The sequence below is a fragment of the Oncorhynchus kisutch genome, linkage group LG18 (assembly GCF_002021735.2).
Source record: "Oncorhynchus kisutch isolate 150728-3 linkage group LG18, Okis_V2, whole genome shotgun sequence".
Taxonomy (NCBI): domain Eukaryota; kingdom Metazoa; phylum Chordata; class Actinopteri; order Salmoniformes; family Salmonidae; genus Oncorhynchus; species Oncorhynchus kisutch.
This window is the reverse complement of record NC_034191.2, coordinates 8,812,648-8,836,074: the sequence shown is the minus strand read 5'-3', so window position 1 is coordinate 8,836,074 and position 23,427 is coordinate 8,812,648. Positions and strand designations below refer to the sequence as shown.

The 23,427-nt window shown below is 45.2% G+C and overlaps 1 protein-coding gene across 1 annotated transcript in view; it reads right to left on the bottom strand.

Annotated features, from left to right (window-relative positions):
* The window catches only part of LOC109878825 (GMP synthase [glutamine-hydrolyzing]-like), a 30,309-nt gene extending 9,954 nt beyond the window's left edge, over window positions 1-20,355 (bottom strand). The window contains exons 1-12 of the mRNA XM_031795430.1: window positions 20,110-20,355; window positions 16,921-17,096; window positions 15,304-15,418; window positions 13,339-13,436; window positions 7,622-7,725; window positions 7,215-7,408; window positions 6,345-6,510; window positions 5,692-5,843; window positions 5,238-5,411; window positions 3,207-3,312; window positions 2,658-2,773; window positions 1,527-1,652 (exon numbers count right to left, since the gene is read on the bottom strand). Coding sequence (XP_031651290.1) covers window positions 1,527-1,652; window positions 2,658-2,773; window positions 3,207-3,312; window positions 5,238-5,411; window positions 5,692-5,843; window positions 6,345-6,510; window positions 7,215-7,408; window positions 7,622-7,725; window positions 13,339-13,436; window positions 15,304-15,418; window positions 16,921-17,096; window positions 20,110-20,136 — 1,554 coding nt within the window. The 5' untranslated portion in view covers window positions 20,137-20,355. The remainder of the gene's footprint in view (window positions 1-1,526; window positions 1,653-2,657; window positions 2,774-3,206; window positions 3,313-5,237; window positions 5,412-5,691; window positions 5,844-6,344; window positions 6,511-7,214; window positions 7,409-7,621; window positions 7,726-13,338; window positions 13,437-15,303; window positions 15,419-16,920; window positions 17,097-20,109) is intronic.
* Between the last annotated feature and the right edge of the window lie 3,072 nt (window positions 20,356-23,427).

The window sequence follows — 23,427 nt, the reverse complement described above, 5'->3', positions numbered from 1 at the left end:
CTTCATGATGACGGATGTGAGTGCTACGGGGCGGTAGTCGTTTAGCTCAGTTACCTTAGCTTTCTTGGGAACAGGAACAATGGTGGTCCTCTTGAAGCATGTGGGAACAGCAGACTGGTATAGGGATTGATTGAATATGTCCGTAAACACACCGGCCAGCTGGTCTGCGCATGCTCTGAGGGCGCGGCTGGGGATGCCGTCTGGGCCTGCAGCCTTGCGAGGGTTAACACGTCTAAATGTCTTACTCACTTCGGCTGCAGTGAAGGAGAGACCGCATGTTTTCGTTGCAGGCCGTGTCAGTGGCACTGTATTGTCCTCAAAGCGGGCAAAAAAAGTTAATTAGTCTGCCTGGGAGCAAGACATCCTGGTCCGTGACTGGGCTGGGTTTCTTCCTGTAGTCCGTGATTGACTGTAGACCCTGCCACATGCCTCTTGTGTTGCGCAATCGATATGCTGATAAAATTTAGGGAGTCTTGTTTTCAGATTAGCCTTGTTAAAATCCCCAGCTACAATGAATGCAGCCTCCGGATAAATCGTTTCCAGTTTGCAGAGTTAAATAAAGTTTGTTCAGAGCCATCGATGTGTCTGCTTGGGGGGGGATATATACGGCTGTGATTATAATCGAAGAGAATTCTCTTGGTAGATAATGCGGTCTACATTTGATTGTGAGGAATTCTAAATCAGGTGAACAGAAGGATTTGAGTTCCTGTATGTTTCTTTCATCACACCATGTCACGTTGGCCATAAGGCATACGCCCCCGCCCCTCTTCTTACCAGAAAGATGTTCGTTTCTGTCGGCGCGATGCGTGGAGAAACCCGCTGGCTCCACCGCTTCGGATTGCGTCTCTCCAGTTAGCCATGTTTCCGTGAAGCAGAGAACGTTACAGTCTCTGATGTCCCTCTGGAATGCTACCCTTGCTCGGATTTCATCAACCTTGTTGTCAAGAGACTGGACATTGGCAAGAAGAATGCTAGGGAGTGGTGCACGATGTGCCCGTCTCCGGAGTCTGACCAGAAGATCGCTTCGTTTCCCTCTTTTTCTGAGTAGTTTTTTTGGGTCGCTGCATGTAATCCACTCCGTTACACTGGTTGTAAGGCTGAACACAGGATCCGCATCGCGAAAAACATATTCTTGGTCGTACTGATGGTGAGTTGACGCTGATCTTATATTCAGTAGTTCTTCTCGGCTGTATGTAATGAAACCTAAGATGACCTGGGGTACTAATGTAAGAAATAACACGTAAAAAAACAAAAAAAACTGCATAGTTTCCTAGGAACGCGAAGCGAGGCGGCCATCTCTGTCGGCGCCGGAAGTAAGGTGACCATTATGTGGTCACCTTACTTCAGGTGACCAGTGGTTCTCCATCACTCACTTGATAAGAGCATGGCTCTTGCAACACCAGGATAGTGGGATCAATTTTCCCGTACATTTACAGAGGTCAGAGGTCACATTCAGACAGACAGACAGAGCAGCCTCGTGGCCGAGCAGTGCTGAGTGTGAGAGAACACTGTATAAAGTGTGTTACCTGGACTCCCACGGTCTTGATTGGCAGCAGGAAGGCATTGAGTGAATGTAGACTTGTGATCTGCAGGAGTTTCTCCTCCTCCTCGTCTGATATACACGACTTCACTCTCTGCAGCAACGTGTGGGGCTGGAGGGGCAGAGTAAGTTATGATTATTATTATTATTAGCTAGTCTGACATTACTAGAGTAAGTTATCAGCATGTTGTTGCATAAAGAAGGTCAGTTGGGGTCAATTCCATCTACAGCCCCATTCTAGAATTCAAATCCAATTTTATTGGTCACATACACATGGTTAGCAGATGTTAATGGTCACATACACATGGTTAGCAGATGTTAATAGTCACATGGTTAGCAGATGTTAATAGTCACATACACATGGTTAGTAGATGTTAATGGTCACATACACATGGTTAGCAGATGTTAATAGTCACATACACATGGTTAGCAGATGTTAATAGTCACATACACATGGTTAGCAGATGTTAATAGTCACATACACATGGTTAGCAGATGTTAATGGTCACATACACATGGTTAGCAGATGTTAATGGTCACATACACATGGTTAGCAGATGTTAATAGTCACATACACATGGTTAGCAGATGTTAATAGTCACATACACATGGTTAGCAGATGTTAATAGTCACATACACATGGTTAGTAGATGTTATTGGTCACATACACATGGTTAGCAGATGTTAATAGTCACATACACATGGTTAGCAGATGTTAATAGTCACATGGTTAGCAGATGTTAATAGTCACATACACATGGTTAGCAGATGTTAATAGTCACATACACATGGTTAGCAGATGTTAATAGTCACATGGTTAGCAGATGTTAATAGTCACATACACATGGTTAGCAGATGTTAATGCGAGTGTAGCGAAATGCTTGTGCTTGTGCAGTAATAACCAACGAGTAATCTAAACTAACAATTCCAAAACTACTACCTTATACACACAAGTGTAAAGGGATAAAGAATATGTACATAAAATATATGAATGAGTGATGGTACAGAACGGCATTGTATGTCCAATTAAGTTGGTTCAAATTGAAATGGAATTGAGACAAACTCTGTTATTACCATCATGTTCCTGTCATAGACTAGTGACGCTCTGCTCTCTGACCTTTTTGACCATGGCGGAGAAGTCTGTGATGATCTTGAGGATGTTGTTGGTCTCAGCAAAGTCCTTACAGATGTAGGGCTCGTCTGCACAGATCACTCTGATGGCCAGGCCAGGACCTACAGGAGAGGATGAGGTTAACATCACAGATCACTCTGATGGCCAGGCCAGGACCTACAGGAGAGGATGAGGTTAACATCACAGATGACTCTGATGGCCAGGCCAGGACCTACAGGAGAGGATGAGGTTAACATTACAGATCACTCTGATGGCCAGGCCAGGACCTACAGGAGAGGATGAGGTTAACATCACATTCTCCATGTTGGTTCTAAATGTTCCATGACTATATATAACATTCTATTCTGTGTTGGTTCTAAATGTTCCATGACTATATATAACATTCTATTCTGTGTTGGTTCTAAATGTTCCATGACTATATAACATTCTATTCTGTGTTGGTTCTAAATGTTCCATTACTATATATAACATTCTATTCTGTGTTGGTTCTTAATGGTCCATGACTATATAAGGTTCTGTCCTGTGTGTACTGACCAGGGAAAGGGTGTCGACAGACAATGTCCTCTGGCAGTCCCAGTTCTCTGCCCAGTGCCCGAACCTCATCCTTATGGAAGTCCTTCAGCGGCTCAATGACTTTTCCCTGGAGGGAGTGAGAGAGGAGACAGCTCAGACCTGAGGACTCGAGTCACAAAATTCATGACTTGAGACTAGACTTAAAAATAAGAAATAACGTCTGACTCGACTTCGAGACTCATTACTTAATTATCTGGCCAGGTTTTGGAACGTAATGTCACTCATTTTGTTGTCACCGAGCATCCGTGGATTTCTCTCCACGCTGCCAGAGACAGAATCGCACTCAAAAGAAAAAAATAAACTGATTGCCTAGTGAAACGCACACCCGACCAAGCAAACTGTCAATCAACACAGGTCAGGTGAGCTAGCACAGTGAGGTCTGGGGGGAGAAGTGTGAAACTGCATATTTTAATAGGCTACTTATTTATACCATTTATATTTATACCTTTGCTTATTAGATCTGGTGACTAACATCAGCACCAAATGTTTCAAAAACATCTCATCTGTGCTTCAGAACCAGAAAGTGGCACATCTTGACCAATCATCAGCATTTGTCTCACAAAGGCAGGTTATTTAACAGGTTTTAACTGGCAAAAAAACAATAGCATATATATATATATATATATAATCCATATAAAGCCATGTTTAGCAATCTCCTACAGACACATCTTTGCCACAACAACAGGCTAGCAGCAGGCTAGCAGCAGGCTAGCAACAGGCTAGAAGCAGGCTAGCAGCAGGCTAGCAGCAGGCTAGCAGCAGGCTAGCAGCAGGCTAACAACAGGCTAACAGCAGGCTAGCAGCAGGCTAGCAGCAGGCTAACAACAGGCTAACCACAGGCTAACAACAGGCTAGCAGCAGGCTAGCAGCAGGCTAACAACAGGCTAACAACAGGCTAGCAGCAGGCTAGCAGCAGGCTAGCAGCAGGCTAACAACAGGCTAACAACAGGCTAGCAACAGGCTAGCAGCAGGCTAGCAGCAGGCTAGCAGCAGGCTAGCAGGTGATCATGTTCATGTTTCAGTTAGGTCTAGTTTGGGTGGGTTATAGTTCTAGACCTCAATAGGCGCTACTGGCTGTAGGTCTAAAGATCGCTGTGACATCATACCACCTTCAATACGTATAAGGATGAAGAGGTAACATTCTGGCCAATTAATGACCATATTTGTGAGGTAGAAAAAGCCTAGACAGATCAGGCTTTTCCTCCGCTTGCGTACAAGGCCGTATGATCCTGTCTACTGTGGACTTCAGAGGAGGGACAATGTGACATGGTCGCAAGCTTCGAACCACTCATTTTTAAGGGTTGTGGGACTAAAGTCTGCACACCACTGAGCAAGTGTACAGATTGCTGAACAGATATAGGATCGGGTGAAGCACGAAAGTCACATTTTTTAGGGAGAGAGGATTGCCATAATAAATAAAACACGCAGCTCCAAAACAATAACAATTGGTAATCACGAATATGAACTATTTACTTTGCAAGCTCACCAGCAATGAGGCATTAAGAAACAATTACTAGCATAGACATACTGGTCTTTTGGTATGTCAACATCGTTTGTGAAACATTTGAAATGTGTTGTTAAAATGTATTATTACATAAATCATGTGTTGTAGACAGAATAATGAAAATGGCTGTCTGGTAGCCTTAATAAATATACAAAGATTTGGAGGTTGGAAAAAGTCATTGCCTGTTTCGATGGGTTTCTTTTTTATTTGAGACTCGACTTGCTTATAGACTTGAACTTGACTCAACCAGTTCGACTTGGGACTCGACTTGCTTATAGACTTGAACTTGACTCAACCAGTTCGACTTGGGACTCGACTTGTTTATAGACTTGAACTTGACTCAACCAGTTCGACTTGGGACACCTCTGGGCCAAACAGAAGAGCCAGAGGTGCTCCAACAAAATTGTGTTGGAAGTTTGTTTCAGTGAGTGTGTGTGTGTGTGTGTGTGTGTGTGTGTGTGTGTGTGTGTGTGTGTGTGTGTGTGTACCTCGTCTCTGAGCTTGCGGATGAGCTCTGTGTCGTTGTGGTGTGTTTTGATGACCTCTGCCTTGCCGCTGGCGAGGTGAGAAGCACTCTCTATGAGATCTGGCCTCAGGGTGCCCTGGGCTAGGAACACCTCCTCCGGCTTCAGGTTCATCTCCCCTATCACCTCATTGGCCACCTACAGACGCCAATCACACACAAACGAAGTCCATTCAATAGTCTTGAGGGACAAACAGACAGACAGATAACAGACATATACAGACAACAGACTAGGTTGAAGATAAAGGTTAGGACACGTTATGATTCATGTGGAAGTTGTTTGAAAATAAACCGATTCATGGGACCAGCGCAGTTTCTAATTACCAGCACCGTTGCTATAACTACCATAGCTGATCCATTGTTGCTGCATATTAGAATCCTCTAACCTTCGTCATCTTCAACAGATAGACAGGCAGTACCTTGACGAAGGTGTCTCCGATGATCTTCCTCTTCTCCTCAGGGTTGGTGGTCATGTTGAGGGTCTTGCTGATGCGTTTCCGTGGCGTCCGGTCTTCGTCGGAGATGGGCAGGGTTGTCGTACCGTTATAGAAAGTGTGTGCTGCGTTCACCACTAGAGAGGGAGATCACACAGACACACAAAGAATTTGAAACCAAATCAAACGTTGTTAAACTCCCATATCTGTTAGGCGAAATACAACAGTGTGCCGTCACAGCAGTAAGACGTGTGGCCCGTTGCCATGACAAAAGGGCAACCAATGGAACACCAGCATTGTAAATCCAACTTATATTCACTCTGAAAATGTATTTTACCTTTGCTTCAACTACTTGCACATCGTTACAACACATAGCCACTAATATAACACTTGAAATCTCTATATTCTTTTATGATATATATATATATATATAAAAATCACACTATATATATATATCTATATCTATATATCTATATCTATATCTATATATACACACACTACATTCCACAATGCTACATTTGAGTCCATTCGGGACATGTGTAGGACACCAGCTTGGCTTGACCTCTCACCTTTGAGGTTGAAGCCTAACTTGACCTCTCACCTTTGAGGTTGATGCCCAGTTTGGATTGACCTCTCACCTTTGAGGTTGATGCCCAGTTTGGTGAGGGCCTCCTCAACGCTCTGACTCTCTCGTTTCCTCATGAAGCCATTGTCGATGTGCACCGCGATCACCTGCTCCTTGTTCAGAGCTTTGTTCAGCAGGGCCGTGCACACGGTGGAGTCCACCCCTCCACTCAGCAGAACCTGGGGACAACATTTGGACCAGACATGTCAATCAACAGAACTAGAATGACTTCAACACACAAGAGTGTCCCTGTTTCTCTCCCCCTTCCATTATCATCTTCTCTCTGGAGGGACAACCCACTTTCTGGGAGCAGAGAGTAGATCACATTGTTTCAACAGAGAACACAGTTCAATATCGCCGTCTAGTTTAGTGTTTCATAGCTCAGATGAACGTACTACGCCCTCCCCCTCCCAGGGTCTCTATGTATCACTAGCCACTTTAACTATGCCACTTTGTTTACATACTCATCTCATATGTATATACTGTACTCAATACCATCTACTGTATCTTGCCTATGCCGCTCTGTACCATCACTCATTCATATCTTTATGTACATATTCTTTATCCCTTTACACTTGTGTGTATAAGGTAGTAGTTTTGGAATTGTTAGCTTAGATTACTTGTTGGTTACTACTGCGTTGTCGGAACTAGAAGCACAAGCATTTCGCTACACTCGCATTAACATCTGCTAACCATGTGTATGTGACCATTAACATCTGCTAACCATGTGTATGTGACCAATAACATCTGCTAACCATGTGTATGTGACCATTAACATCTGCTAACCATGTGTATGTGACCAATAACATTAGATTTGTTCTATACTATGGCACACATACTGTACCTACACATACTGCATCTAACGGTACTGCAGATTCCTCACCAGTACTTTGGACTTGCCAACTTTCTCCTGGATCTCTGTGATGCAGGACTGCTGGCGGTTCTGGACGGTGAAGTTGGAAGTGCAGCCGGCGATTTCAAACAGGAAGTTACGTAATATCTCTGTGCCCCGCTCTGTCAGGTCCACTTCCGGGTGAAACTGGGTCCCGTACAGTTTCTTCTGCTCGTTGGCAATACCTGTCAGAGAACAAACGGAGTGGGGGGGGCAGTGGAAAGGTTCGGAACGGTCAAAGACAAGGGAGAAGAAGAGGTGGGGAGGAAAGAAGAGCATTGAGGGCCAAAGATCTTCATGATCATATTGTGGAATTGACTGAAATTAGGGACGTATGGTGGTAGACTAAATTAGTCTAAATATACATTTTCCTCCAGGCCCTTTGCCAGAATGCATACCTGCAATGATGCTCCCTGACTGGGCCACCACCTTGAAGCCATCGGCCACCTTGTCCACACTGTCCCCATGAGTCAACAGCACCGGCTCCTCTTTCTGCAGGCCCCTGACAACAATCAGGTCACAGACAGAGTCAAAGGTCAGACAGGAAGTACACTCACACAATGAAACAACAGGTGTAGACCTTACAGTAATGTGCACCGACTACAACACCTTACAGTGAAATGCTGAATACAACAATTGTAGACCTTACAGTGAAATGCTGAATACAACAGGTGTAGACCTTACAGTGAAATGCTGAATACAACAGGTGTAGACCTTACAGTGAAATGCTGACTTAAAAGCTCTTAATTGCATTGTTGGTTAAGAAAGTAAACTAAACTGTATAAAATAAATTGAAGTAAAAAAATAAAAAAGCAACAAAATAATTACAGTAGAGGCTATATACAGGGTATTACGGTACAGAGTCAATGTGGAGACTATATACAGGGTATTACGGTACAGAGTCAATGTGGAGGCTATATACAGGGTATTACGGTACAGAGTCAATGTGGAGGCTATATACAGGGTATTACGGTACAGAGTCAATGTGGAGACTATATACAGGGTATTACGGTACAGAGTCAATGTGGAGGCTATATACAGGGTATTACGGTACAGAGTCAATGTGGAGGCTATATACAGGGTATTACGGTACAGAGTCAATGTGGAGGCTATATACAGGGTATTACGGTACAGAGTCAATGTGGAGGCTATATACAGGGTATTACGGTACAGAGTCAATGTGGAGGCTATATACAGGGTATTACGGTACAGAGTCAATGTGGAGGCTATATACAGGGTATTACGGTACAGAGTCAATGTGGAGGCTATATACAGGGTGTTACGGTACAGAGTCAATGTGGAGGCTATATACAGGTTGTTACGGTACAGAGTCAATGTGGAGGCTATATACAGGGGGTACCGGTACAGAGTCAATGTGGAGGCTATATACAGGTTGTTACGGTACAGAGTCAATGTGGAGGCTATATACAGGTTGTTACGGTACAGAGTCAATGTGGAGGCTATATACAGGGTATTACGGTACAGAGTCAATGTGGAGGCTATATACAGGGTATTACGGTACAGAGTCAATGTGGAGGCTATATACAGGGTGTTACGGTACAGAGTCAATGTGGAGGCTATATACAGGGTGTTACGGTACAGAGTCAATGTGGAGGCTATATACAGGGTATTACGGTACAGAGTCAATGTGGAGGCTATATACAGGGTGTTACGGTACAGAGTCAATGTGGAGACTATATACAGGGTATTACGGTACAGAGTCAATGTGGAGGCTATATACAGGGTATTACGGTACAGAGTCAATGTGGAGGCTATATACAGGGTATTACGGTACAGAGTCAATGTGGAGGCTATATACAGGGTATTACGGTACAGAGTCAATGTGGAGGCTATATACAGGGTATTACGGTACAGAGTCAATGTGGAGGCTATATACAGGGTATTACGGTACAGAGTCAATGTGGAGGCTATATACAGGTTGTTACGGTACAGAGTCAATGTGGAGGCTATATACAGGGTGTTACGGTACAGAGTCAATGTGGAGGCTATATACAGGGTATTACGGTACAGAGTCAATGTGGAGGCTATATACAGGGTATTACGGTACAGAGTCAATGTGGAGGCTATATACAGGTTGTTACGGTACAGAGTCAATGTGGAGGCTATATACAGGGTATTACGGTACAGAGTCAATGTGGAGGCTATATACAGGTTGTTACGGTACAGAGTCAATGTGGAGGCTATATACAGGGTATTACGGTACAGAGTCAATGTGGAGGCTATATACAGGGTATTACGGTACAGAGTCAATGTGGAGGCTATATACTGGGTGTTACGGTACAGAGTCAATGTGGAGGCTATATACAGGGTATTACGGTACAGAGTCAATGTGGAGGCTATATAGAGGGGTACCGGTACAGAGTCAATGTGGAGGCTATATAGAGGGGTACCGGTACAGAGTCAATGTGGAGGCTATATACAGGGGGTACCGGTACAGAGTCAATGTGGAGGCTATATAGAGGGGGTACCGGTACAGAGTCAATGTGGAGGCTATATACAGGGTGTTACGGTACAGAGTCAATGTGGAGGCTATATACAGGTTGTTACGGTACAGAGTCAATGTGGAGGCTATATACAGGGTATTACGGTACAGAGTCAATGTGGAGGCTATATACAGGGTATTACGGTACAGAGTCAATGTGGAGGCTATATACTGGGTGTTACGGTACAGAGTCAATGTGGAGGCTATATACAGGGTATTACGGTACAGAGTCAATGTGGAGGCTATATACAGGGGGTACCGGTACAGAGTCAATGTGGAGGCTATATACAGGGTATTACAGTACAGAGTCAATGTTGAGGCTATATACAGGGTGTTACGGTACAGAGTCAATGTGGAGGCTATATAGAGGGGTACCGGTACAGAGTCAATGTGGAGGCTATATACAGGGGGTACCGGTACAGAGTCAATGTGGAGGCTATATAGAGGGGGTACCGGTACAGAGTCAATGTGGAGGCTATATACAGGGTGTTACGGTACAGAGTCAATGTGGAGGCTATATACAGGGTGTTACGGTACAGAGTCAATGTGGAGGCTATATACAGGGTATTACGGTACAGAGTCAATGTGGAGGCTATATACAGGGTGTTACGGTACAGAGTCAATGTGGAGGCTATATACAGGGTGTTACGGTACAGAGTCAATGTGGAGGCTATATACAGGGTATTACGGTACAGAGTCAATGTGGAGGCTATATACAGGGTGTTACGGTACAGAGTCAATGTGGAGGCTATATACAGGGTGTTACGGTACAGAGTCAATGTGGAGGCTATATAGAGGGGTACCGGTACAGAGTCAATGTGGAGGCTATATAGAGGGGGTACCGGTACAGAGTCAATGTGGAGGCTATATACAGGGTGTTACGGTACAGAGTCAATGTGGAGGCTATATACAGGGTGTTACGGTACAGAGTCAATGTGGAGGCTATATACAGGGTATTACGGTACAGAGTCAATGTGGAGGCTATATACAGGGTGTTACGGTACAGAGTCAATGTGGAGGCTATATACAGGGTGTTACGGTACAGAGTCAATGTGGAGGCTATATACAGGGTATTACGGTACAGAGTCAATGTGGAGGCTATATACAGGGTGTTACGGTACAGAGTCAATGTGGAGGCTATATACAGGGTGTTACGGTACAGAGTCAATGTGGAGGCTATATAGAGGGGTACCGGTACAGAGTCAATGTGGAGGCTATATACAGGGGGTACCGGTACAGAGTCAATGTGGAGGCTATATAGAGGGGGTACCGGTACAGAGTCAATGTGGAGGCTATATACAGGGTGTTACGGTACAGAGTCAATGTGGAGGCTATATACAGGGTGTTACGGTACAGAGTCAATGTGGAGGCTATATACAGGGTGTTACGGTACAGAGTCAATGTGGAGGCTATATACAGGGTGTTACGGTACAGAGTCAATGTGGAGGCTATATACAGGTTGTTACGGTACAGAGTCAATGTGGAGGCTATATACAGGGTATTACGGTACAGAGTCAATGTGGAGGCTATATACAGGGTGTTACGGTACAGAGTCAATGTGGAGGCTATATACAGGTTGTTACGGTACAGAGTCAATGTGGAGGCTATATACAGGGTGTTACGGTACAGAGTCAATGTGGAGGCTATATACAGGTTGTTACGGTACAGAGTCAATGTGGAGGCTATATACAGGGGGTACCGGTACAGAGTCAATGTGGAGACTATATACAGGTTGTTACGGTACAGAGTCAATGTGGAGACTATATACAGGTTGTTACGGTACAGAGTCAATGTGGAGGCTATATACAGGTTGTTACAGTACAGAGTCAATGTGGAGACTATATACAGGTTGTTACGGTACAGAGTCAATGTGGAGACTATATACAGGTTGTTACAGTACAGAGTCAATGTGGAGACTATATACAGGTTGTTACGGTACAGAGTCAATGTGGAGACTATATACAGGTTGTTACGGTACAGAGTCAATGTGGAGACTATATACAGGTTGTTACGGTAGAGTCAATGTGGAGACTATATACAGGTTGTTACGGTACAGAGTCAATGTGGAGACTATATACAGGTTGTTACGGTACAGAGTCAATGTTGAAGCTATATACAGGGTATTACGGTACAGAGTCAATGTGGAGGTTATATACAGGTTGTTACGGTACAGAGTCAATGTGGAGGCTATATACAGGGGGGTACCGGTACAGAGTCAATGTGGAGGCTATATACAGGGTGTTACGGTACAGAGTCAATGTGGAGGCTATATACAGGGTGTTACGGTACAGAGTCAATGTGGAGGCTATATACAGGGTGTTACGGTACAGAGTCAATGTGGAGGCTATATAAAGGGGTACCGGTACAGAGTCAATGTGGAGGCTATATAGAGGGGTACCGGTACAGAGTCAATGTGGAGGCTATATAGAGGGGTACCGGTACAGAGTCAATGTGGAGGCTATAGAGAGGGGGTACCGGTACAGAGTCAATGTGGAGGCTATATAGAGGGGGTACCGGTACAGAGTCAATGTGGAGGCTATATACAGGTTGTTACAGTACAGAGTCAATGTGGAGACTATATACAGGTTGTTACGGTACAGAGTCAATGTGGAGACTATATACAGGTTGTTACGGTACAGAGTCAATGTGGAGACTATATACAGGTTGTTACGGTAGAGTCAATGTGGAGACTATATACAGGTTGTTACGGTACAGAGTCAATGTGGAGACTATATACAGGTTGTTACGGTACAGAGTCAATGTTGAAGCTATATACAGGGTATTACGGTACAGAGTCAATGTGGAGGTTATATACAGGTTGTTACGGTACAGAGTCAATGTGGAGGCTATATACAGGGGGTACCGGTACAGAGTCAATGTGGAGGCTATATACAGGGTGTTACGGTACAGAGTCAATGTGGAGGCTATATACAGGGTGTTACGGTACAGAGTCAATGTGGAGGCTATATACAGGGTGTTACGGTACAGAGTCAATGTGGAGGCTATATAAAGGGGTACCGGTACAGAGTCAATGTGGAGGCTATATAGAGGGGTACCGGTACAGAGTCAATGTGGAGGCTATAGAGAGGGGGTACCGGTACAGAGTCAATGTGGAGGCTATATACAGGGTATTACGGTAGAGTCAATGTTAGTCAAACAAACATGTACATGTAGGTAGAGGTAAAGTGACTATGCATAGATAATAAACAGAGAGTAGCCTGAACAGGGGGTCAATGCTAAAGGTTCAGGTGGCCCTTTGATGAGCTGTTCAGGAGTCTTATAGCTTGGGGGTAGAAGCTGTTAAGCTGTTCAGAAGCCCTTTGGAAGTCAATGTGCTTTGTGTCCAACTGTGTGTAATGTCTGAGAGAGGGAGGACTGTGGTTTTCTTATTTTGGAGTTTGTGTGACGGCCAGGGAAACGATGTGACTGTTGGAATTTTTGGTCCAGTTGGCGTCAAACACATGGCTCTGGGCCAAACCAATGGAGGGGGAAAAAAAAAAAACATTTTTTCTTGAAATAGCTTACCCTGTCACCTCTCGACTCCCGAGTGGTTCTGGTGAAACTCTTATCGAGCTGCCTACTCTAAAGAATCTTTAGTTCTTCTTAACCCACCTGAAGAGAGAGCAGGTGTTGTCCAATCCGATGTTGAACACTCCATCCTCTCTCACACTCTTCCTGTGTACTGTCCCCCCAAAAACCTTATTCATCATCTGGGGAGAGGACAATTGATCATTAGACTCTTAAAAATCTGCATTTTTTTTAATTGATTGAAAGATTTCATTTAAATTTGTACGTGATCATAAGAAAGTGAGTCTTAGTGGGTTTTTTATTTTATCAATTGATCTGTCTAGATACACCGTTATTGACAGTAGGTGGTGAAATCATGAACCCTGAGTTTTATGCTAAGGAATTTTGGGCTAGGGTTTCATGTAAAGTGCCTTCGGGAAAGTATATAGACCCCATTACTTTTTCTACATTTTGTTGCCTTATTGGATTGAATAAAATAAAGTAATCATCAATCTACACCCAATAACCCATAATGACAAAGATCAATCTACATCCAATACCACATAATGACAAAACGAAAACAGGTTAAAGATATGTTGCTAATTTATAAACAATTATAAACAGAAATACCTTATTTACATAAGTATTCAGACCCTTTGCTATGAGACTCGACATTTAGCACAGGTGCATTCTGTTTCCATTGATCATCCGTGAGATTTTTCTACAACTTGATTGGCGTACACCTGTGGTAAATTCAATTGGTTGAACATGATTTAGAAAAGGCACACAGCTGTCCATATAAAGGTCCCACAGTTGACAGTGCATGTCAGAGCAAAAACCAAGCCATGGGGTCGAAGGAATTGTCCGTAAAGCTCAGAGAAAGGATTGTGTCGAGGCATGGATCTGGGGAAGGGTACCAAAAAATGTCTGCAGGATTGAAGATCCCCAAGAACACAGTGGCCTCCATCATTCTTAAATGGAAGAAGTTTGGAACCACCAAGACTCTTCCTATAGCTGGCTGCCCAGCCAAACTGAGCAATTGGGGGAGAAGGGCCTTGGTCAGGGAGGTGACCAAGAACCCGATGGTCACTCTGACAGAGCTCTAGAGTTCCTCTGTGGAGATGCGAGAACCTTCCAGAAGGACAACCATCTCTTTAGCATTCCACCAATCAGGCCTTTATGGTAGATTGGCAGACGGAAGCCACTCCTAAAAGGCACATGACAGCCCCCTTGGAGTTTGCTAAAAGGCCCCTAAAAACTCTGACCATGAGAATTAAGATTCCCTGGTCTGATGAAACCAAAATTAAACTCTTTGGCCTGAATGCGAAGCGTCACATCTGGAAGAAACCTGGCACCATCCCTACGGTGAAGCATGGTGGTGGCAGCATAATGCTGTGGGGATGTTTTTCAGCAGCAGGGAAAGGTAGACTAGTCAGGATTGAGCAAAAGATGAACAGAGTAAGGTAGAGAGAGATCCTTGATGAAATCCTACTCCAGAGCTCTCAGGACCTCAGACTGGGGTGAAGTTTCACCTGCCAACAGGACAATGACCCTAAGCACAGAGCCAAGACAACGCAGGAGTGGCTTCAAGACAAGTCTCCGAATGTCCTTGAGTGGCCCAGCCAGAGCCCGTACTTGACCCTGATCGAACATCTCTGGAGAGACCAGAAAATAGCTGTGCAGCAACTCTCCCCATCCAACCTGACAGAGCTTGAGAGGATCTGCAGAGAATGGGAGAAACTCCCCAAATACAGGTGTGCTAAGCTTGTAGTGTCATACCCAAGAAGACTTGATGCTGTAATCGCTGACAAAGGTGCTTCAACACAGTACTGAGTAAAGGGTCTGATTACTTATGTACATTTAATATTCCCTTTTTTGGGGGGGAAATAAATTAGGCAAACATTTCTTTAAAAGAAACTTCTTTTTTTGAGTTTTTGCTGTAATTGAGGTATTTTGCGTAGATTGAGGGGGAAAAAATATTTAGAATAAGCCTGTAACCTAACAATGTGGGAAAAGTTAATGGGTCTCAATACAAAGGCACTGTGTGTGTATTTCTCAGGGCCCTCCTACCTGCATTCCATAGCAGATACCCAGGACAGGCTTTCCAATGGTGAATATGGCAGGATCAAACCAGGGGGCATCCTCAGCGTACACAGAGTTAGGACCGCCAGAGATTATGATGGCTCTGGAGAGAAAAAGGGGGGAGGAGTAAAGAGTTATGAACAACAGAGGAGAAATATTCAAAGACAAACAATCTATTTCTGTATGGCTCAGTTGGTAGAGCATGGTGCTTGCAACGGCAGGGTTCTGGGTTCGATTCCCGGGACCACCCGTATGAACTCATGACTACGTCACTTTGGAGAAAAACCTCTGCTAAATGGGATTTAAAATGTAACCATACTCAAGAGTAGTCATTTTCAGGACAAATAACATACACACAAACAAGAGACTGTTAAAGAGTCTGCGCATAGTTCAGACATGTGTCTGTTTAAACTGAAGAAATCAAAAAATGTGTGGGTGCATCTATTCTGTAGGGGTGGAGTGATGAATTCTCACAAACTGTAATGGAAAAATAGTGTCTCCTAAAAAGCTCTCCGTCTCACTCCTCTGCAGAGCGATGGGGACCTGTCCTAAGCAGTAGAATGCTGTGTGAACACTCCCTCCTCCCTTCAATGGTCAGACAAAATATGTAGAAACATGTACCATACTTACAAAGACCTGCTTAGTCTAGTCACTGGTCTGTGTTCCTGTTGTATAGACCTGCTTAGTCTATATGCTTAGTCTAGTCACTGGTCTGTGTTCCTGTTGTATAGACCTGCTTAGTCTAGTCACTGGTCTGTGTTCCGGTTGTATAGACCTGCTTAGTCTATATGCGTAGTCTAGTCACTGTCTGTGTTCCTGTTGTATAGACCTGCTTAGTCTAGTCACTGGTCTGTGTTCCTGTTGTATAGACCTGCTTAGTCTAGTCACTGGTCTGTGTTCCTGTTGTATAGACCTGCTTAGTCTAGTCACTGGTCTGTGTTCCTGTTGTATAGACCTGCTTAGTCTATATGCTTAGTCTAGTCACTGTCTGTGTTCCTGTTGTATAGACCTGCTTAGTCTAGTCACTGGTCTGTGTTCCTGTTGTATAGACCTGCTTAGTCTAGTCACTGGTCTGTGTTCCTGTTGTATAGACCTGCTTAGTCTAGTCACTGGTCTGTGTTCCTGTTGTATAGACCTGCTTAGTCTATATGCTTAGTCTAGTCACTGTCTGTGTTCCTTTTATATAGAACTGCAGACTCTCTCAGGCTGTCCTGACCACTGCTCCTTTTATATAGAACTGCAGACTCTCTCAGGCTGTCCTGACCACTGCTCCTTTTATATAGAACTGCAGACTCTCTCAGGCTGTCCTGACCACTGCTCCTTTTATATAGAACTGCAGACTCTCTCAGGCTGTCCTGACCACTGCTCCTTTTATATAGAACTGCAGACTCTCTCAGGCTGTCCTGACCACTGTGGTCCTCCACAGACGTCAAAGACGATGGGCAGAAAGAGATCTTAAAAATGATCACACTAGTGTTATTGTTCTGACAGGTTCTCTCTCTTCCACACCATATGCATTTTTTTTTGTAGTTTCAAAACATTCGGTCCAGGTTTGTTGACTTGTAAATGCCACCCAGGTGCAAGTGTGCTGTCAGTCAGTCTCACCTGAAGCCTTGTTCTCTGATGGCGAAGGCTGGCGTCTCTAGTGGGAGGATCTCTGAGCGGACAAACAGCTCTCTGATCCGCCTGTCAATCACCTTGCCGTACTGCGCCCCGGCATCCAGGATGACCACCGCCCCCTCACATGAACCATTCTGAGGCTCAACACTGCTGATGTCCAGCTGGGGGAGAAAGAACACACTGTCCTGACCACGTAGGAACACTCAATCAGGATAACAACACAGGCCTACGTGTGGAATAGCCTTCAACCATATAGACTCATCAAGGGTATCATGGGATGTTGTGAATGAAGATACAACAGCCTAAATTCCCCAACAGTGGTTGAATCAAGGGGTGTTCAAAAGAAAGTGTTGCAAAACCTTTGCACTCGTTCAAAGACAGGCAAAACGTTTGCGATGGTGAATGGCCGCCACTTCACCAACCTCACAGGAACGAGATTCGTTAAGGCCATAATGCAATTTGAGACATGCGAGTCTCAGTACTGAGAAGAGGGCACGCGTGACGAGACGTTACACACTCATTCAGTCCCGCATGAGGATCACATGATAGATCACACATCTAGTTGGCCTAACCAGGGGCCAACTAGAGGCCTTACCAGGGGCCAGCTAGAGGCCTTACCAGGGGCCAGCTAGAGGCCTTACCAGGTCCAGTAGTGGCCAGCTAGAGGACTGACCAGGGCCCAGCTAGAGGACTGACCAGGTCCCGTAGTGGCCAGTTAGAGGACTGAGCAGGTCCAGTAGTGGCCAGTTAGAGGACTGACCAGGGCCCAGCTAGAGGACTGACCAGGTCCCGTAGTGGCCAGTTAGAGGACTGAGCAGGTCCAGTAGTGGCCAGCTAGAGGACTGACCAGGGCCCAGCTAGAGGACTGACCAGGTCCCGTAGTGGCCAGTTAGAGGACTGACCAGGTCCCGTAGTGGCCAGCTAGAGGACTGAGCAGGTCCAGTAGGGGCCAGCTAGAGGACTGAGCAGGTCCAGTAGGGGCCAGCTAGAGGACTGAGCAGATCCAGTAGGGGCCAGCTAGAGGACTGAGCAGGTCCAGTAGGGGCCAATTAGAGGACTGACCAGGTCCAGTAGTGGCCAGCTAGAGGACTGAGCAGGTCCAGTAGGGGCCAGCTAGAGGACTGAGCAGGTCCAGTAGGGGCCAGCTAGAGGACTGAGCAGATCCAGTAGGGGCCAGCTAGAGGACTGAGCAGGTCCAGTAGGGGCCAATTAGAGGACTGACCAGGTCCAGTAGTGGCCAGCTAGAGGACTGAGCAGGGCCAGTAGTGGCCAGCTAGTGGACTGACCAGGTCCAGTAGTGGCCAGTTAGAGGACTGACCAGGTCCAGTAGGGGCCAGCTAGAGGACTGACCAGGTCCAGTAGGGGCCAGCTAGAGGACTGAGCAGGTCCAGTAGTGGCCAGCTAGAGGACTGACCAGGGGCCAGCTAGAGGACTGACCAGGTCCAGTAGTGGCCAGCTAGAGGACTGACCAGGTCCAGTAGTGGCCAGTTAGAGGACTGACCAGGTCCAGTAGTGGCCAGCTAGAGGACTGACCAGGTCCAGTAGTGGCCAGCTAGAGGACTGACCAGGTCCAGTAGTGGCCAGCTAGAGGACTGACTAGGTCCAGTAGTGGCCAGCTAGAGGACTGACCAGGTCCAGTAGTGGCCAGCTAGAGGACTGACCAGGTCCAGTAGTGGCCAGCTAGAGGACTGACCAGGTCCAGTAGTGGCCAGCTAGTGGACTGACCAGGGCCCAGCTAGAGGACTGACCAGGTCCAGTAGTGGCCAGTTAGAGGACTGACCAGGTCCAGTAGTGGCCAGCTAGAGGACTGACCAGGTCCAGTAGTGGCCAGTTAGAGGACTGACCAGGTCCAGTAGTGGCCAGCTAGAGGACTGACCAGGTCCAGTAGTGGCCAGTTAGAGGACTGACCAGGTCCAGTAGTGGCCAGCTAGAGGACTGACCAGGTCCAGTAGTGGCCAGCTAGACCGTACAGTGAAGTCACGGATGCCAAACTTGGATGCTTTAATCCACCCTTTTAGATTTCTAGTGAATCTATAGATATTTCTATCCAGGATTCACAAGCCAATGGACGTTACTTTACAGTAGATAGATCTACACAAGTTGTTCTGCAGTTAAAATATATATATATATGCCTGCCCCTTATGCATGATTGATGAAGGCAGCCATTGATAAATTGATGTGATCAGTCAATGTTACCAAGGGAGATTGTCTTAGCATCATTATGGTTTACAAGCTTAATTTTCCTATCAAAACTGTACATTTCTCATGCATTACATTGGGGCATTACATATGGGCAAAACATTAAATGCACCACTCAAGTAAATTGTGAAATAAGAGAGCAGCGGGTCCCCACGTGGTTTCTGACACTACGTGCTTCCGTCAATGAAAAACAACAGGCTCGTGTATCAAACACGGCAAGTGACACCATAAAAACAGTAAAACATTTCATATAAACCCGCTTCGATGCCGAGTTGTCATACTGGGCCTGTTTTCCTGGGAAAGTAAAATGGAGTACTTGTGGATATGAAAATAATACGATTGGTTGGCCTATGTTGCAGTTGGCACAACTGTGGTGGGTGGACAGACCGGAGACCGGGCGCTAGCTAACTAACAAGTCATAGTTAGCCATCTAGCGTTAGCTGTCAACCCGATTATTTATGTTAAAATTACCCAACAAATGTACATTGGTCGTAACACGAAATCTCTAACTATTACTATAAGGGTTAAACATGATGTAAAGTCCACGACCATCTGAAACTGCACTGCTAGTTATTCTGCTAGTGTGGGTTAACTATATATCGGACTATACCTAACGTTGCAGATAGCTACATATCCAGCTGTGCGGCAGCAGCTAGGCTACATTCCACGCGGCTTCTGCTAGCTGACTAGCTAGTAATATATACACAATGAAAGATGCAACAGTGGCATAAAAGTTACATTCACTGTATGCTGGATGTTTATTTTATTTTTAAACTCCAAAAACATACGTTTAAAAGACGAGGGGACAGGCATCCCAGGCTGGGGGAGCACGCACGCCGTAAGTTTGCTGAAAACACGACACAGGCCGTAGCTAACCGGGGACTCTCCCAGCGCCCATGTACCGCAGCCAAAACATTGAACAAGAAACGGGCTATGTTGCTCCCATGGCGGCACACAGGCCGTTGTTTGACTGACCTTGGTTTCTCCGTTGCACAGAGCCATGGATGACTGTAGCGGAATCAACTCTCCTCCTCGGTCTTCCAGATCTCGTACGCAACAGAGACTAGTGGATGCTCGCGGAGTTGGTGCGCCGACCGCTGACGACAATGTGCGCTAACGAGTACTTCCCTACTACAATACTCACTAGGGTGGCTGTTCAACTACTTCACTCAATGCATGTGACTGTTCCCTCCCTTGTCGGAGAGTAGTGAGTACTAATGGCTGTCTGCGTGGGAATTTGGGCTTCTACGGACGAATTACTCCTGGATAATTCAATGAAAAGGTTTATTATGGAAAAGCTTCAGCAGTTTACAAGCGGAAAAATTTGCCCTATGTCTAATTGTCTATATTACGTGAATAATTTAGTTCGGCTATGTAATTACATAGCGGACTGAACTCCACTCCATGGTGAACTAACTGAATGATGAACTCCTTCACCATGGAGTGGAGTTTAGTCCGAAATGTAATTGAAGGATTTATGTTATCCTAGGATACTAGGCCTAAATCATAGTCGGATCGTCCCATAACGCTCCTTACCATTTTATTTATTTATTTATTTTACCTTTATTTAACCAGGTAGGCAAGTTGAGAACAAGTTCTCATTTACAATTGCGACCTGGCCAAGATAAAGCAAAGCAGTTCGACAGATAAAACGACACAGAGTTACACATGGAGTAAAAACAAACATACAGTCAATAATGCAGTATAAACAAGTCTATATACAATGTGAGCAAATGAGGTGAGAAGGGAGGTAAAGGCAAAAAAGGCCATGATGGCAAAGTAAATACAATATAGCAAGTAAAATACTGGAATGGTAGTTTTGCAATGGAAGAATGTGCAAAGTAGAAATAAAAAAAATAATGGGGTGCAAAGGAGCAAAATAAATAAATAAATAAAAATTAAATACAGTTGGGAAAGAGGTAGTTGTTTGGGCTAAATTTTAGGTGGGCTATGTACAGGTGCAGTAATCTGTGAGCTGCTCTGACAGTTGGTGCTTAAAGCTAGTGAGGGAGATAAGTGTTTCCAGTTTCAGAGATTTTTGTAGTTCGTTCCAGTCATTGGCAGCAGAGAACTGGAAGGAGAGGCGGCCAAAGAAAGAATTGGTCTTGGGGGTGACTAGAGAGATATACCTGCTGGAGCGTGTGCTACAGGTGGGAGATGCTATGGTGACCAGCGAGCTGAGATAAGGGGGGACTTTACCTAGCAGGGTCTTGTAGATGACATGGAGCCAGTGGGTTTGGCGACGAGTATGAAGCGAGGGCCAGCCAACGAGAGCGTACAGGTCGCAATGGTGGGTAGTATATGGGGCTTTGGTGATAAAACGGATTGCACTGTGATAGACTGCATCCAATTTGTTGAGTAGGGTATTGGAGGCTATTTTGTAAATGACATCGCCAAAGTCGAGGATTGGTAGGATGGTCAGTTTTACAAGGGTATGTTTGGCAGCATGAGTGAAGGATGCTTTGTTGCGAAATAGGAAGCCAATTCTAGATTTAACTTTGGATTGGAGATGTTTGATATGGGTCTGGAAGGAGAGTTTACAGTCTAACCAGACACCTAAGTATTTGTAGTTGTCCACGTATTCTAAGTCAGAGCCGTCCAGAGTAGTGATGTTGGACAGGCGGGTAGGTGCAGGTAGCGATCGGTTGAAGAGCATGCATTTAGTTTTACTTGTATTTAAGAGCAATTGGAGGCCACGGAAGGAGAGTTGTATGGCATTGAAGCTTGCCTGGAGGGTTGTTAACACAGTGTCCAAAGAAGGGCCGGAAGTATACAGAATGGTGTCGTCTGCGTAGAGGTGGATCAGGGACTCACCAGCAGCAAGAGCGACCTCATTGATGTATACAGAGAAGAGAGTCGGTCCAAGAATTGAACCCTGTGGCACCCCCATAGAGACTGCCAGAGGTCCGGACAGCAGACCCTCCGACTTGACACACTGAACTCTATCAGAGAAGTAGTTGGTGAACCAGGCGAGGCAATCATTTGAGAAACCAAGGCTGTCGAGTCTGCCGATGAGGATATGGTGATTGACAGAGTCGAAAGCCTTGGCCAGATCAATGAATACGGCTGCACAGTAATGTTTCTTATCGATGGCGGTTAAGATATCGTTTAGGACCTTGAGCGTGGCTGAGGTGCACCCATGACCAGCTCTGAAACCAGATTGCATAGCAGAGAAGGTATGGTGAGATTCGAAATGGTCGGTAATCTGTTTGTTGACTTGGCTTTCGAAGACCTTAGAAAGGCACGGTAGGATAGATATAGGTCTGTAGCAGTTTGGGTCAAGAGTGTCCCCCCCTTTGAAGAGGGGGATGACCGCAGCTGCTTTCCAATCTTTGGGAATCTCAGACGACACGAAAGAGAGGTTGAACAGGCTAGTAATAGGGGTGGCAACAATTTCGGCAGATAATTTTAGAAAGAAAGGGTCCAGATTGTCTAGCCCGGCTGATTTGTAGGGGTCCAGATTTTGCAGCTCTTTCAGAACATCAGCTGAATGGATTTGGGCGAAGGAGAAATGGGGAAGGCTTGGGCTATGATGTTGACCTGCCATGAACTTGAACAGAAATAGCACCTCTGTATTCCTCCGGGGCCCCAACACCTCAGCACCTTCATATATCAGCCATAGCATCTGTGGTTTAATGTGGTTTAAAACCATTTAGAAGAACAGCCACTCTCCAGGGAAATAAATGACAAAGAAATAGCAAGAGATGTATCCATTCTCTTAGTGTGTTTTAGTTGTCAGGGTGGATTTTGCAGCCTACTCTCCTTTTGTCAGTGGGGTAAAGTAGTAGCTGGGAAGAATCAGATCCAGCCTCCAAGAGGCCTCTTTGGTTTCAGGTGAGCGCTGTGTGCTAACTGTCCCCCTCTCATGCTCTCCTATCAGTTAGTTGGAGGGGATCATTTTGGATCCCTCTGTGGGTGAAGTGGAACAGGAGCTAAGAAGGGAAATCCAGACACCAGTAAGTCGTGATCATGGATTCAACTTCAACTCGAGGAAACAGAGTGTTTGCACACTCACTGCATGTAAACATGGTACACTGCATGTAAACATGGTACACTGCATGTAAACTGCATCTAAACATGGTACACTGCATGTAAACATGGTACACTGAATGTAAACATGGTACACTGCATGTAAACTGCATGTAAACATGGTACACTGCATGTAAACTGCATCTAAACATGGTACACTGCATGTAAACATGGTACACTGCATGTAAACTGCATCTAAACATGGTACACTGCATGTAAACATGGTACACTGCATGTAAACTGCATCTAAACATGGTACACTGA